At 43.4% G+C, this 15,400-nt stretch overlaps 1 protein-coding gene across 2 annotated transcripts in view; it reads right to left on the bottom strand.

Annotated features, from left to right (window-relative positions):
• The window catches only part of DLG3 (discs large MAGUK scaffold protein 3), a 65,629-nt gene extending 56,476 nt beyond the window's left edge, over positions 1-9,153 (bottom strand). For both annotated transcript variants that reach the window (XM_053473955.1, XM_053473956.1), the window contains exons 1-4: positions 9,024-9,153; positions 8,710-8,841; positions 3,683-3,780; positions 3,345-3,482 (exon numbers count right to left, since the gene is read on the bottom strand). In XM_053473955.1, coding sequence (XP_053329930.1) covers positions 3,345-3,482; positions 3,683-3,780; positions 8,710-8,841; positions 9,024-9,099 — 444 coding nt within the window. In that variant the 5' untranslated portion in view covers positions 9,100-9,153. The remainder of the gene's footprint in view (positions 1-3,344; positions 3,483-3,682; positions 3,781-8,709; positions 8,842-9,023) is intronic.
• Between the last annotated feature and the right edge of the window lie 6,247 nt (positions 9,154-15,400).

Below are 15,400 nucleotides of genomic sequence, written 5' to 3'. Positions count from 1 at the left end.
AGGAGGGAGCATAGTTTGGCAGGAGTACCCAGTCGGGGTACAGGGCGTCCAGTCACACACTGGCACTATAGGCATAGATGTAATGTATGGAAGTTTTTATGTTACTGTTTTATATAAATGAAAAGGCCTCCCAGCAGAAGAGGCTAATACAGTGAGGGAATTTAAACATCCATGGGATAGGCATAAAGCTATCCTGAATCTAAGACAAGACTAAGGAATGATTAAGGTCGGAGTCATTAGATCAGGAAAAAATGGGCAAACCAGATGGTCTGAATGGTTCTTATCTTCCATGAAAATTTCATGTTTCTGTGTAGACTGACCATGACTGGAATTTTGAGATTTGGTCATCCTGCACCTATATCCTATTTGAGACATCTTTGAAGCCAGCTAATTAAATTAACCAGGAGTTTCCATGCCAGGATGTTTGGGAAAATACAGTGCCAATTTTAGGGCTTGCTCTTAATTTTTTTTATTGATCATATAGTGATTATTAAGCTGGGCTCTATTGATCTGCATGGTTGGCTGCAAACTCTCTGGGAACTCTTTTAAGTTATTACTGGGCGCCGCCATCTTGTGAGAGGCAACATGCTTCTCACTATGGCGTTTGCACTCAGGATTAAGCTATGTTATGAGATTTATTTTCTTTTTATGTCCCAAACTTTATTCAGCACAACAGAGGGATTACATAAAATGCTCTTAATTATACATATACACTGTATGTATGTATGTATATGTGTAGTATTGCAGAGTAGGCGGTGATACCTTTTTTATTGGACTAACATAATATTTAAAAGACAAGCTTTCGAGAGTTATCCTCCCTTCATCAGGTCCGAAGCACTACTAATCAACATGATGGAGGTTACAACTTAAAACAAGTGATGGTATTAGAGAAGGGTGGGGGGGGGCTGAGTGGGGTGTCGTAAATAACACCATAAAAGAAGGACATAATGTGGATTCTGGTTTCCTTACACACTACCAGAACTTCATATAAACTTCATCTAAACATCCAATGTGTGTCTAATTGCTGTTACTTTCTTTGATGTTTTACTGTGGTTATTGGTTTCCTAGGTTTATTTGTTCTGTCCCTTGGTTATCTCACTACCTCTCTGCATTTCTCACCTCCAGACCTATTATTTACGACACCCACTATTTATGACACCCTGCTCGCTAGCTTACAACCTTGAGGGAATGGCGTGACAAACATAAGGAACAGAGAAAAGTAGTGTGGGGTTGTATCAGTGACAGAGAGGTTCTAGCACCTAAGATGGTATGCTTCTCTGAAGAAGGGTTTGAGATGTTTCTTGAATGTTGGGAGGGAGGGTGAAAGCTGAAGGTTCAGTGGAAGTAGGTTCCACAGATATGAGTGAAATCTTGAAGATGGGAAAAGGAAGAGATGATAAGTGAGGAGGAGAGAAATAGCCCATGGGAAGAACGTAAAGACCGAGTAGGGTAGTATTTGTTTATGAGTCCAGAAATGTGTGGAGGAGCAGTGTTATGGAGGGCCTTATATGTTAGTACCAGGATTTTACATTTTATTCTAAAGGTAATAGGGAGCCAGCGGAGGATTTCACAAAGTGAGGAAGCAGAAGAGGAGCAGTGTGCAAGGATACACCTAGCAGCAGCATTTAGGACAGACTGCAGAGGAAAGAGTCGAGAGTGGAATGCCAACTAGAAGAGGTAGTAGTTGCAGTAGTTTTTGTGGATTCTTGGGTGATGAATGGGCAGATGCAAGAGATGTTTTTTAGGTGTAAGCGACAGGATCTGGCGACAGACTGAATGTAAGGGATGAAGGAGAGGTTTGAGTCAAGGATGACCCCAAGGCATCGGGCCTGGTTATTAGGAGAGACAGTCTTATTAATGGTGATAGAGAATTCAGGTAGTGGGGTGGAGATGGAAGGAGGGAAGGTAATGAGTTCAGTCTTAGAGATTAAGTTTCAGGTAGTGTGCACACTGTGAAAAGAAAAAATGTCGGTGCGCTAAGCTAGTCACAGGCTCAAATATTTGTTGCCAACTTTATTAGGGTAAGAAGCGCAGACAGTTTTTGTTTTTTGTATACATTGTACAGCCAATACACTGTTTTTGCAGCATGCTTACACCTGTTTGGTAGGCCTCGTATTATACATTTGTATTATTTGAGCCTGTGACTAGCTTAGCGCACCGACATTTTTTCTTTTCCCTGTTTGCACATATTTGAGGTTGTTGGCTCCTCATTAGTCTGGTTGCAGCTTGCTGTCCAGGGGTTAATAGGGAGGAGGTTTAATTGCACCTCCCCCAACACATTAATAAGGTTTTGGTAGCAGTATAAACTGCTTTGTGTGCCCACTATGTAGGAGGTGAGAGTAGGTTCTCACCCTATTGAGAGTGTGCCTTGACGTGGCGGGTGAGCTTAATTATGCTTTGGCCAATTCATATAACCAAAACCTCTCATTTATATTATGTTTATATATTTGTTGCCAACTTTATTAGGGTAAGAAGCGCAGACAGTTTTTGTTTTTTGTATACAGCGTGCACACTGTATTTAGGTCTAATCTGACATTGTGTGGCAACATCACATGGCTACTTCAGCTTTAACAAATAAAGTATGTAAGAAATAACTGTTACTTTTATTCTGTTCAACACACTTTAGGCCTGAATGCAACTTGAGTACTAGGAACATATGTTCTCAAACAAGAAATGTAGCTATTTGAGGCTCTTCTGTGGAATGCTAGTGTATCCTATGACTGTGCCAATAGGATTTCTTAAATTCATATATAGTAAAGAACTTATACCCTAACTGAATGTAAAAGTGTATAAATACTCATGGCTCCAAGGTTTGTTTGTTTGTTTGTTTGTTTGTTTCTTTCTTTCACCTTCATCTCACCAAGAATACCGAGCCTACAGTACCTAAGACCACCATCTGTTCATCAATCAGCACTGTATGTATACTACTTTGTTACTAAATAAACCTACTCAAGAAGACTTGGAAGCTGTGGTCACTGGAAAAGTTTAGATATTTAAGACAAAAAAATATCTAACAAAGTACATCCATGTACCTGACAGTTTCCTGACCAATGAGACATCATGGCATAATTCTGCCCACTTCATCCTGTGCTTCCACCCCATTTGATCATGAATGTGAAGCTCACTGTAATTCAGGCATTACCTATTCAAAGCGGCCAGCAAATCCTAAAAATCGAGACATTGGTCAGGACAGTGGAGTTGCCACTTCTTGGCATGGTCCAACCAAAATCAACAATGTTGAAAATGATTTATCCATTAAATATCTTGCGCACCCAATGGCTACCCCATTTTCTATTCATAATCTGATTGCAAAAGCAGTATCTAGAGTTCTCTAAAGGTCTAACCTTTGGCAGTGTTGAATAAAGTGGGCTCAACAGAGTACATGAATTCTCTCTCTGCCCCATCATTCTCTCCACCACACGAACACAATGAGGCTCCAGGTCAGAGGACACTTCATCCCAGATTTGAAGATCATTGGGTTCCTGAGAGAGAAAATATAGTAATTATGGATAAAACGGTAAATCACATTTTTGGATATGTTAATTCCAGGAAATTGTGAAAATATTTCTTCAGGTTCTATATTTTTATTTAAACCAAGTAAAGTATTTTATATTTTTACTATGCATTAGTTTGGCAAACCTTAGACACACACACCACTGCTCTATCAAATATGATCATTTACCTGTGAGTCTGGTGTATACTGAGGAAAGTCAACACTGGGTACCCCAGTGAAATGTCTGTTTGCACAATTTAGCATGACCTCATAATACTCCTGTATGTCTGTAAAAACACAAGAATATAAGTAAAGTAAACTCCGTAAACAGGCATAACACAACCAATTAACAAATACAAATACTCTCTTCCACAGAGACTCTAGTGTGATGACTCACAAGGAGAGTTGCTTACATGTATATTTAACTTTTTAGATTAGGTTTTTTGGGGTACATTGGTGCTTTTATTCTAGTGCATGGATGACCAACCAATTTCCTTATAGGGTCTGTTCACTGATGATGGCATCTATAGAAAACATATAGATTGTGACAAGTTGGTTATAGAGCATATTGATCTTCTCGCTTTATTTCCCAACTGCAAGTCTATTCGAAGCTACCATTCTTTACCGCAAAAGCCTAAAGTGATTTGTTAAAGTTCACAAAGTGGAGAGTCAATTGCTCCTTTTCTCTACCTTTACACTATGAAGTGTGGTGAGGGTTTTTACTGAAGAGCCTTCAACAGGCCATCTTCTCCTCACAACATGGTTAATATTTTTCTACGTCATGGTTCCTATGGCAATGACAGCTTCTTTTATCCCTTCTTCTTTTGCTTCTTTTAGTATTATTATGTATTTATTTTTATATTACCACCAGTAGGCACTGGCGTTTTGTGGGCTGTTTCATCTAATAGCCATGCTGTAGCCAACAATGCAGCCATCTACAATCCAGACTAACGAAAAAACAAAACACTAAAATCATACTGACTAGTAAGTAATTTTATGGCAAGACAGGAGGCTTCATATTTTGCATAAACCTTCTTTACTGTTAACACACCAAGGGCACACAGTCAATCAAGCAACAAGCCACTGGCGTAACTACAGGGGGCGTAGCGGTCACAGCTGCGATGGGGCCCGTGCCTCTAGGGGGCCCAGTGTGACCCCTGCTACCCCTTGTTCCTGTCACGCGACCCCACTGTGAAACCAAGGCCAGAGAGGAAGCTGCAGGAGCGGTATGTTTGTATGTATGATTGTTAGCATAGATGTGTAATTGTGTGTGTGAGCATGGATGTGTAATTTTGTGTGAGCATGGATGTGTAATTGTGTGTGTGTAAGGATGGGCATGTAATTGTGTGTGTAAGGATGAATGTGTAATTGAGCATGTGTATGGATGTGTAATTGTGTGTATGCAAGGATGGATGTGTAATTGTGTGTGCAAGGATGGATGTGTGTGTGTGTGTGAGGATGGATGCGTGTGTGTGTGAGGATGGATGTGTAATTGTGTGTGACCATGCATGTGTAACTGTGTGTGTGTGCCAGAGTGTATGTTGGAAGCGGGGGCAAGGGGCAAAGAAGGCACAGGCGAGTTTGGGGGCAATGATGGCACATGCCAGCTGTTGGGGGAGTCGGGGCAACTTTCGCACTTGGGCCCTTTGGTTTCTTGTTACGCCCCTGCAACAAGCTCTAACTGTTACTCCTTGTTTACACATTTAGTGAACATGACTCAGCCTTCTCATAGTCAGCAATATTTTCAATTTAAAATCATTGCTCATCTAAGCAGATCAAATCAAAGCTATGGGGAGCCAACTGAGATCAATGTAATTAAACAATTACATTCAATTAAGCTAAACTAGCAATAAAATGTGTCCAGATCCCCTTGATACTTGATGTGCAAATTAGATACGATCTTTACTTATCTATTCTTATACATTTTAAACCCTACACATTAGCATCATATTGATGCTACAACTGTTTTGCGTAAATATGTGAGTATTAATTTAAATATGTAAAATGGTTTCATTAATACATCAATTATGAAAAGTCGCTTGTCAGAGCTTTATTGGGGAGGGTTCTGAGTTGTAAAAATTACCCTTTCAATGCTGGCACTTTTGTTGCCTTAACATTTTTTTATTTCTGCTTATTTAGAGGTCACTGCAAAAAAAATAGTATTGTAAGTATTATATACATATTCGCTACTTAACTACACTATTCTTGCATTGTAATGCTGGCACATAATACATTTCATCTGCCAATGAAGGGGTTAATTTGTCTGTATTAAATTGTATTTAGACTCCTCTGCGCAAGTGTTAGTTGTACCATTTAATGACTTTATATGAAAATGCACCATATGCATTGTACAGCACTGCTGAATATGATGGCGGTATATAAAACAATGAATAACAATACAGGTTGAGTACTCCTTATGTGAAATGCTTAAGACCAGGAGTATTTCACATAGCTAATAATTTTGGATAACAGATCTGTCTTATTACCTGTGCCTGCTCAGTTTGTTCAAGCTTCTCCCCACGGACCCAGCTTGCTTGTGGTCTGTTGTTTTGGCTTCAGAGGGGAAGTGCTCTGGAAAGGGGAGCAGAAGTGCTCTGGGGAATCCCGAACAACTGACTGAAAGTGCTTGGGATCCCGGGGAGAGAAGACAGGACAATGGAGCCAACAGCAGGGAGAAGCCGAAAAGGTGGCAGGGAAAGGATCTAATGACTGCAGGAGGGGTCAGGCATCTCCATCCTGTCCCACCTCAGTCTCGAAAATCCTTTATCTGAAAAAAATTCGGATTTCGGATAAGAGATACTCAACTTGTACTCAATTACATAGATAGCTATGCTAGGTCACAAAGTCACATATAAAGTATCTGTCTCGGTAATACCTTGTCCCCTACCCACACTTCTAACCACTGCCCTTTTTGGTCATTCGAAATGTTGGAAGAAATGTTTTTGTGCAGCCAAACAATGACAACATGACAACACTTAAAAGATTTCTATGGGGCAAAATGACCTGGAATGCCCTCTCCCGGTCTATCCACCTTTCCCCCATGTCCCTCTTCTTTAGGGACGCTTACGAACTTACACGTTAACACTCTTCCTCCCATAGTTCTTAGCCAACTTTTCCTAGTCCCTCTCCTGCCTTCGGACAGTACTTATACTAATGTGGCCGTTTCATCCCTAACACTGACACTTTTACCTCTTGTGTAATACACCCTAACTCCCTCTAGAGCAGACCTGGGCAAAGCACGGCCCGCGGGCCACATCCGGCCCGCTGAATAGCTCGGACCGGCCCGCAAAGAGTGTCCTGGTGACTCACCAATGAGTCCGGTGTCCCCCCCCCCCGCCCCGGTCACTTACCTTAAACTCCTGTGTTGGAAGCGTTTGTCTCGGGTGCCGGCGCTTTACGCTGGGCGCCGGCATATGACGTCAGACGCCGGCGATCAGCAGTGAAGCGCCGGCACCCGAGACAAACGCCTCACGCTTCCAACACAGGAGTTTAAGGTAAGTGACCGGGGCGGGGGGGGGAAGATCCTGAGAAGGGGGGGTTAGGGAGTTAGAGGGGAGATACTGAGAAGGGGGGGTTAGGGAGTTAGAGGGGAGATACTGAGAAGGGGGGTTAGGGAGGGAGGTCTTACTGTGTGTGTGTGTCTTACTGTGTTTGTGTGTGTGTGTCTTACTGTGTGTGTGTGTATCTTACTGTGTCTGTGTGTGTCTCACTGTGTCTGTGTGTGTCTTACTGTGTCTGTGTGTGTCTTACTGTGTCTGTGTGTGTCTCACTGTGTCTGTGTGTGTCTCACTGTGTCTGTGTGTGTCTTACTGTGTCTGTGTGTGTCTCACTGTGTCTGTGTGTGTCTTACTGTGTCTGTGTGTGTCTTACTGTGTCTGTGTGTGTCTCACTGTGTCTGTGTGTATCTTACTGTGTCTGTGTGTGTCTCACTGTGTCTGTGTGTGTCTCACTGTGTCTGTGTGTGTCTCACTGTGTCTGTGTGTGTCTTACTGTGTCTGTGTGTGTCTTACTGTGTCTGTGTGTGTCTCACTGTGTCTGTGTGTATCTTACTGTGTCTGTGTGTGTCTCACTGTGTCTGTGTGTGTCTCACTGTGTCTGTGTGTGTCTTACTGTGTCTGTGTGTGTCTTACTGTGTCTGTGTGTGTCTCACTGTGTCTGTGTGTGTCTTACTGTGTCTGTGTGTGTCTTACTGTGTCTGTGTGTGTCTTACTGCGTGTGTCTTACTGTGTTCATAGCTTATTCAGTTATTGTAATAAATATTTTAGCCCATTTTTTAGCTCAAAATATTTTTTCCTTTTTTTTCTCCTCTAAAATCTAGGTGCGTCTTATCAGCAGGTGCGTCTTATAGAGCGAAAAATACGGTATGCACTCCGAAGCCTTGTTCATTTTGTTCACTTCTGTGCTGTGCTAATAGTTATTCAGGCCTTACTTATTCAAGCACCTCTACCAATGACGTAGGCTTGAATAACTTTATTAAACAGCACATAAGTTAACAAAATGGACAAGGCTTCGGAGTTTGTAGTTTGTAGAGGTCTGGCCCTCTAAAACCATTCCAATTTCTCATGTGGCCCCATGGGAAAATTAATTGCCCACCCCTGCTCTAGAGTGTACATGAAAAATTTGATTTCCAACTTGTTATGCTAAAACTAAGTCCTTCTTAGAGGCTAGTGGGGTCATGAAGTTCTTGTGGTAGGTAAGCATTTGTCTCTATTGAAAACGAACCTCTTTTGAGTAATGAAATTTAGGTGCACTCATAAAGAGCCAGGTTCACCAGTGAAGTTTGTCCGTAGAACATAATTTGACAATTTGACAAGTAAAAACAAAACTGCACTAGGAAACGTTATGGTGAATCCAAGTCCCATTGCTTACATACAGACATCTGTTTACAGCACTGTAAATGTAAAATAAGCATTTGCAATCATTGCCTCTCCGATTAAGCATCTCTGTGGTGCATTACAATATTAACACAGTAATCCGTTAATGTTTCAATTTATTGTCTGCATCTATGCTCTCGCTTCCTGGGAAAATAACTGTGAACCTATGAAGCATAAGATTCACAGCTCCTGCTTCACTGGGCATTAACCCTCACCCAACCATGCAGTCTGGCTAACAATTAACAGTCCTGTAACCCATCTGGGCATTAACCCTCTCAATGTCATACAATGTCTAAAAAAATGGGATCTTTCTACAAAAAAAAGTTCATAGATTTTGCATACCAAGAAGAGCTTGGAAGAGGTGGCTTCCCAGCATTCTGGTAATCTCTTGGATGGATGTTCTGAGATGCTGTTCTTCTGGAGCACATAGTCTTTCATAGTAGGTGGAGAGCAGATGCAATGCCCGCTGGGTGTCTGCAGATATAGATATTTGCATTGAAAAACTCAGTTCTCATGAACATAGTTATAGGAACAAGCGGGAGTTCAGGACAGAACTATTAAGTTAGTGGGGGTTATCTTCAGCAAATGATTTAGGTGCATGATGGAGGTTTGAATTTTCTAAGTAAAAGTGGCTCAAAGGGTTTCAAAAATCTCACCTGTCTTGGGGGACATTATGCAGGAGTACTGTTTTCTTCCTTGCGGCTTGCAGCTCAGGAAAGCATCACATTCCATGCAAAGTCTGTTAACTTTGTCTAATCCCTCCCACTGGGTTGAAATATTTGAAGTCCTGGCAAACACCTTTCACTTTCTCTCACCACTCTCCCTGTTTCCTTCCTCTGTCTGTCACCGACTGTCCCTTTCTCTAATGTGGGAGGGTTGTTTTCAGAAACTAGGACAAAGTGCAAGTGCTTTAAAAACACAGATTTGTTTCTTTGGAGAGAGAAAACTGAGAAAACTGTTTTACATACACGCACGCACACACGCACACATGCACACACACCCAGAAACACATATACAAACTGACATACTGTGTTGAAATGAATCCGCTCTTAAGAAATACACAAAATATTAAAACACAATATGCTAGCATTTCTCGGGTCGAAAACATACTCTGAATTTGTTGAGCACATCTACAGCCACCATGGTGTCTAGAGCAGATTTGAGTAGAATCTCCACTCTAACTGGATTATTACTTCATGTCTTGTATAGGAGTATAGGAAGATCCCTTTAAACAGTGCTAGGGAGACTACATTGTGTATGTTGTCTGCTAAATGTGCTTTTGTTTGCTATATTTCTGGGCTATTGCCTAGGCTTAGAGTCTCCACCCTGCCTAAGATTCATTGGCAAGTAGGCTATGTGCACATTCAAAGACACTGCTACACTGTCAAGGGATGTTTTGAACACTATTGTCACGCACAGCGAGGTTGGAGATACTGATGCAGGTAGGACACAAAGAGCAGAGGGGTTCAAGGTCAAAGTCAAGCCGAGGTCAGGGTGCCAGAGGTCAGGGAACAACGATAAACAAGCCGAGGTCAGGAATCCAGAGGTCAGAGTAAACAAGGTAAAGCCGAGGTCAAAACTGGAGACTGTAACAGAATGTGCACTGAGGAGAAGGGACTATGTAGCACAGGCACGACCATCAGAGGGCAAAGTCTGATGTCAAGTAAGGGTTTATAGTGATTAGGCAGCAATTAGAGGTTCTGGAGCCAAAGAGGTCTCCCTCTCCCCCGTGGCGGCTCCTGCGGCTGCTGGCAACGTGTTCCTCCTCCCCCTGAACCGGAACCGTTAGGGAAGCGGGGTACGAAATGATATAAAGATTACACACCAATGATTTGAGCAGGGAGACGTGGAAGACTCCTTGGATATGGAGGACCCTGGGCAAGGGGAGCCACAGCATTCACACATCGGACTATTTTAAAATGAGCCAATGAAGCGTAGAGCCAATTACATGGTAGGAACTCTGAGTCTCAGGTACCTGGTGGACAACCACACCCTGTCGCCCAGAGAAAAGGACGGGTGAGGTGAGAGTCTGTCTGGGTAACATTTCTGTCGCTGAGCAGCCCGTTCCAGCCCGTGCAGCTTCGATAGATAACCAGGTGGAGTAAAGGGAAGTGAGATGAGTATTGAGAGCTGGAACCGATGATGTCGGTAAGGAGCCCAGAAACACCTGCGGGTGAAGACCAAAGAGGCAATAGAAGGGAGAAACCCCGGGGGATCCCTGTATAGAGTTATTACATGCGAACTCTGCGAATGGTAGGAGGTCAACCCAGTCCCCCTGGTGATCGTTCACTATTAACCACAGGAACTGTTCGAGGTGCAGCTGCCCCATTAGTCTGGGGATGATACGCTGAGGAGAAGGCAAGGTTGAGTTTGAGAGCTTGCTGGAAGCGTGCCACAAATTGCGTTCCACGATCTGACACAATCTCCGTTGGCAACCCACGTTGTCGTACCACCTTCCAAATGAAGACCTCGGACAGGACTGTAGTGTTTGGGAGTTTCATCAAAGGTTACATCTGTGCCATTTGGAGAAGAGGCCCATGATCATAAGGATCACGGTATGACCCTTAGAATTGGTTAGATCAACAATGAAGTCCATAGTTAGATGAGTCCTTGGAGCAGAGGGGCGAGGAAGAGGTTGGAATAGACCGGCAGGTGGTGTTCTGGATGCCTTGTTGGCGGCACAAGCCATACAAGCTTTAACATATTCTGTAGTTTTCTTACTCCAATCTGGCCACCAGAAGTTTCGAGAGACAAGCTCTTTAGTACCTGCTGCTCCAGTCTTAAAACCTCCGTCCTGAGCTCCATCAGTACATATAATTTGCCTGGAGGCAAGACCGAGGGAGCTCCTGTCTGCACGCCAGAGAGTCGATCAATTAAGGGCGTTAGGCAGCATAGTTGTACAGGTGCTACGAGTTTGCCCAACTGGATGATTGATTCCGGGAGGCGGTTCTCCTCCTCTTCGGGTATAGTGAACATGCGTGGGAGAGCGACAGCCTTGACGTTCTTGGTCCCTGGTCGGTAGGTGAGAACGAAATAGTGCCCATCTAGACTGACGAGGGTTAAGGCATTTAGTGGATTAGATGTATTGCAGGTTCTTGTGGTCTGTTAATATCAGAGTGGCAACCTGGACCCCTTTGAGCAGATTACGTAATTCCTCCAAGGCGAGGGTGACTGCTAGCAGTTCTCATAGTTTCTTTACGCTGGAGTGAAACACTTAGAGAAGTCACCACAGGGGTGCCAGGAACTACCATAAGAGGCTCTTTGTCATAGTACTGCTCTTGCCCCAATCTCAGAAGCATCGACCTCCAACATGAAGAGTTGCTGTGGATCGGAGTGTCTGAGTACCGTTGGCTGTGACAAACTTCTACTTTAAGCGTGCAAGTGTCAGAATCACCTCAGGTGACCATGATTAAATGTTGGAACCCTTTTTAGTAAGGGCCATGAGGGGTGCAACAATCTTTGAGTAATCCCGAATGAACTTCCAGTAGTTGGCAAAACCAAGAAAGTGTTGAAGTGGTTTGAACCCTACCGGTTGAGGACATTCCTTGATTGCTTCTACCTTGGTCGGGTCCATCTCGAACCCCTCTGGGGTTATGATATACCCCAAAAACATCACTTTGCGCACCTCAAAAGAACATTTATCTAATTTAGCGTAAAGTCCGTGGAGTCAAAGATGAGCTAGAACACTACACATGTGTCTGCGATGAGTCTTGAGATCTAGAGAGTAACTCAGGATATCATCCAGATATATGGCCACGAATTGTGGGAGGAAATCTCAAAGGCAGTCATTGATGAATTCTTGGAAGACTGGCGGGGCGTTACACAGGCCGAAGGGCATAACGGTGTACTCGTAATGACCGGATCGAGTGTTGAAGGGGTCTTTCATTCATTGATAAGTCTGAAGAGGTTGTATGCCCCTAGGAGGTCTAATTTGGTATATACAGTGGCCCCTCGCAGCCTGTCAAAAAGTTCTGTGATCAGAGGTATCGCGTACGTATTGCGTCAAGTGATCTTGTTGAGGCCCCGGCAGTCTATACAGGGACTTAAGTCACCATCCTTCTTGCAAAAATGAACATGGCCCCAGCAGGTGACGTAGATCGACGAATAAACGCTCATTTAAGGTTCTCCTCAATATATGCCTCCATGGCTCGTGTCTCTGGAATGGATAGTGGATAGACAAGGCCTAAAGGGGGCAAAGTTCCTGGTAGTCGATGGGACAATCATAAGGCCTGTGAGGTGGTAACTTCTCTGCCTCCTTCCTGTCAAAAACATTGGCAAACTGTTTGTACGGTTATGGTACGGTCCATAGCCAAGGAGTTGAGGCGGACAGGTCTGTGCAATGCTGGGCACATGCTTTATCCCAAGCTGTGATTTGCCTTGACCTCTAGTCTATGGTGGTGTTGTGAGACTGTAACCATGGAAACCCCAGAATGAGGGAAATCATGGGAGAATGGATGACGTGGAATGATTGCTGTTACTCATGTAACGTACCATGAGTTACTGTGGCTGGTCGAAGAGGTCTCCCGTCAATGGCTTCCACAATCAGAGGAAACACCCTGGGTTCAGTGGGAATGTCTGATTGTTGGCAAAAGGTAGGGTCTATAAAGTTTCCCGTATCTGTTAGTTAATCTTTTGAAATTATGAAGTTAGTCTTTTAGAGTTTCAGAAAGACCATTCAGAAAGGTGACCAATGCCTCATTAGTACCGTTCACCTCTGCCAAACTTGGAGTAGGAACGAACAACTGGAATGTCTCTTTCCTAGAGTGGAGAGGCCCAAGCCATGGCCTTATCTGTGAGTGACGATATAACATCTCCAACCTTAGCCAGGTCAGTAAGGAATGCGTAAGGAGACAGTTTGAAATGAATCTCGCATTGATTCAGGAAACCACGATAGGCTGTCGGATCTCCCCCATAATGAGCTGGTGGAGGTAGGTTTAAAGGAGCATGGACCACTGAAACCGGAGCTGCAGGAGGCTGAACCATCTGTTGAGCCGTGTCGGTACGCTGTAGCAAGGTCTGGAGCGCTTTGGCAAACTGATCCAAACGGTGGTCCATCTCATCAATACAAGCCTCACATGAACCCTGCTGTCCTACCGATGCAGGTCTCTTAGTGGCCCTCTAAAACTGTCACACACAACAAGGTTGGAGACACTGATGCAGGTAGGATACAAGGAGCAGACGGGTTCAATGTCAAAGTCAAGGCGAGGTCAGTGTGCCAGAGGTCAGGGAACAACGATAAACAAGCAGAGGTCAGGAATCCAGAGTAAACAAGGTGAAGCCGAGGTCAAAACAGGAGACTATAACAGAACACGCACTGAGGAGTAGACACTATGTAGCATAGGCATGACCATCAGAGGGCAAAGTCTGATGTCAAGTGAGGGTTTATAAAAGGTGGGAAGTGACTAGGCACCAATTAGAGGCTTTGGCGCCAAAATATGAAACAGTCGGACTTCACTTCCCGTTTGGTGGATTATGGGGGCCATCTTGTGTGTGGCATGACCATAGCCTATAAGTATAGGCTCCTGTAGTTTCCGGATTCACCACCAGTGGGCGCATGCAGGCGAATGAAGGTCTTCCTCTCCGGAGCGGTAGCTGGCTGACGGAGTAGGGCCGGCCAAAGTAATTGTGCTACCTGATTTAAATCCTGCCACTCCCCACCAAAACCTATGCCTACCAAAACCGCACCCACATCCATTGTTATATTATTAATTAACTTGCTCTCTCACACTCTCGCTCACCCTTTCTCTCACGCTCTGTCAAACTCTTATTCACACTGTCTTTCAATAACTTCCTACCTTCTCCGCCGACTGCCTCAGTGCCCTTGTTTTCTTTTCCTGCAGCTCCACTTCTTCTCTTGCCTCTTCTTGTTCTTCTGTCTTCTTTCTTTTTCCGCTTCTCCCAGTGTCGTCCACTTCTCTGTAAACCTGGCATCCTGTATCCACTTCTGGGTACACCCTCTCCCCCGACTGGAGGAACATGGGAGAGGCTGTCCCCATGGCACCGCACTTTTGCGGAAGTGCACCAAGAAGCCAGAATAATCAGATTACGCTTTCTCCAGAAATCTATCCCGAGAACATGTCTTGGGGTGTTAAACTGCCACCCCTGTCAACGTGCCGCCTAGGTCCCATGGACCCATGTAAGGCTGGCTCTGAGTGTCTGGACAGCTGGCTCTCTTGTACCATGGAAGTTATAGCTTTGCGATGACCTGAATCCCCCATAATGTATCTGGGACCTTCAGGAGTGCAGTAAAAACATCTGCAATATATGGGGAACTGGCAAAAGAGGTCTACATTGGCATTCCAAGTGTGTGTGATGCGAACAACGCTATTTGCCTGTTGTCCCTCCTTCTGTTTTTCTTTTCTTCTTTAGGTATGTACTTCTATATATTTTAAAATAAAGATTTGTCTTGCTGTTTATTGTAACATAACATATGCAATTGAGTACCACCACAGACCATAAATTGTGATACATGGAACAAATATTTGCACAAACCAACAAACTAATAAAAATTTCTTTAAGTATGTAAGTTTTAAAAATGAAGATTTGTCCCCCTTTGTTTGTCTTTGTTAAGATGTCAGCTAAATACATATTAAAATGGGTTTATTAAATATACTGAACTGTACAATGAGGATTGTGGAGTGTGAAAAGTTTGCTTTAAATTATTTTTTTTGCAAAGCTGCTGCTGTGTTTTTGTATAATACTTTTTACAAATGCCTTTTGCATTTTTAGTGTTTGAATACTGCATTCATATACAACTTCTTTTCTGAAACAAGGCAATCAAGGTGTCATTTTTGACACCAACTTCTAGTCTTGTGTTTTGCTGCCACCAAGTGGTAATTTGTTTCCATTCCAAATGTAAAGTAAAGCCAAGAAAAACTCTGGATGAAGGGAACAACACTTACCAGGGTTTAAATCTATTCCAAGAGACCTTCTTCATCAATTCCATGGATTGTATAATTAATACATGCTAAGTATGGAAAAATTGTATAGCCTAAAGTATTCTAAGATGCCTTTGAGTAAGAGCTAATGCTCG

This window comes from Spea bombifrons, chromosome 8 (assembly GCF_027358695.1).
Source record: "Spea bombifrons isolate aSpeBom1 chromosome 8, aSpeBom1.2.pri, whole genome shotgun sequence".
NCBI lineage: Eukaryota > Metazoa > Chordata > Amphibia > Anura > Pelobatidae > Spea > Spea bombifrons.
This window is presented reverse-complemented; position numbering and strand designations above follow the sequence as displayed.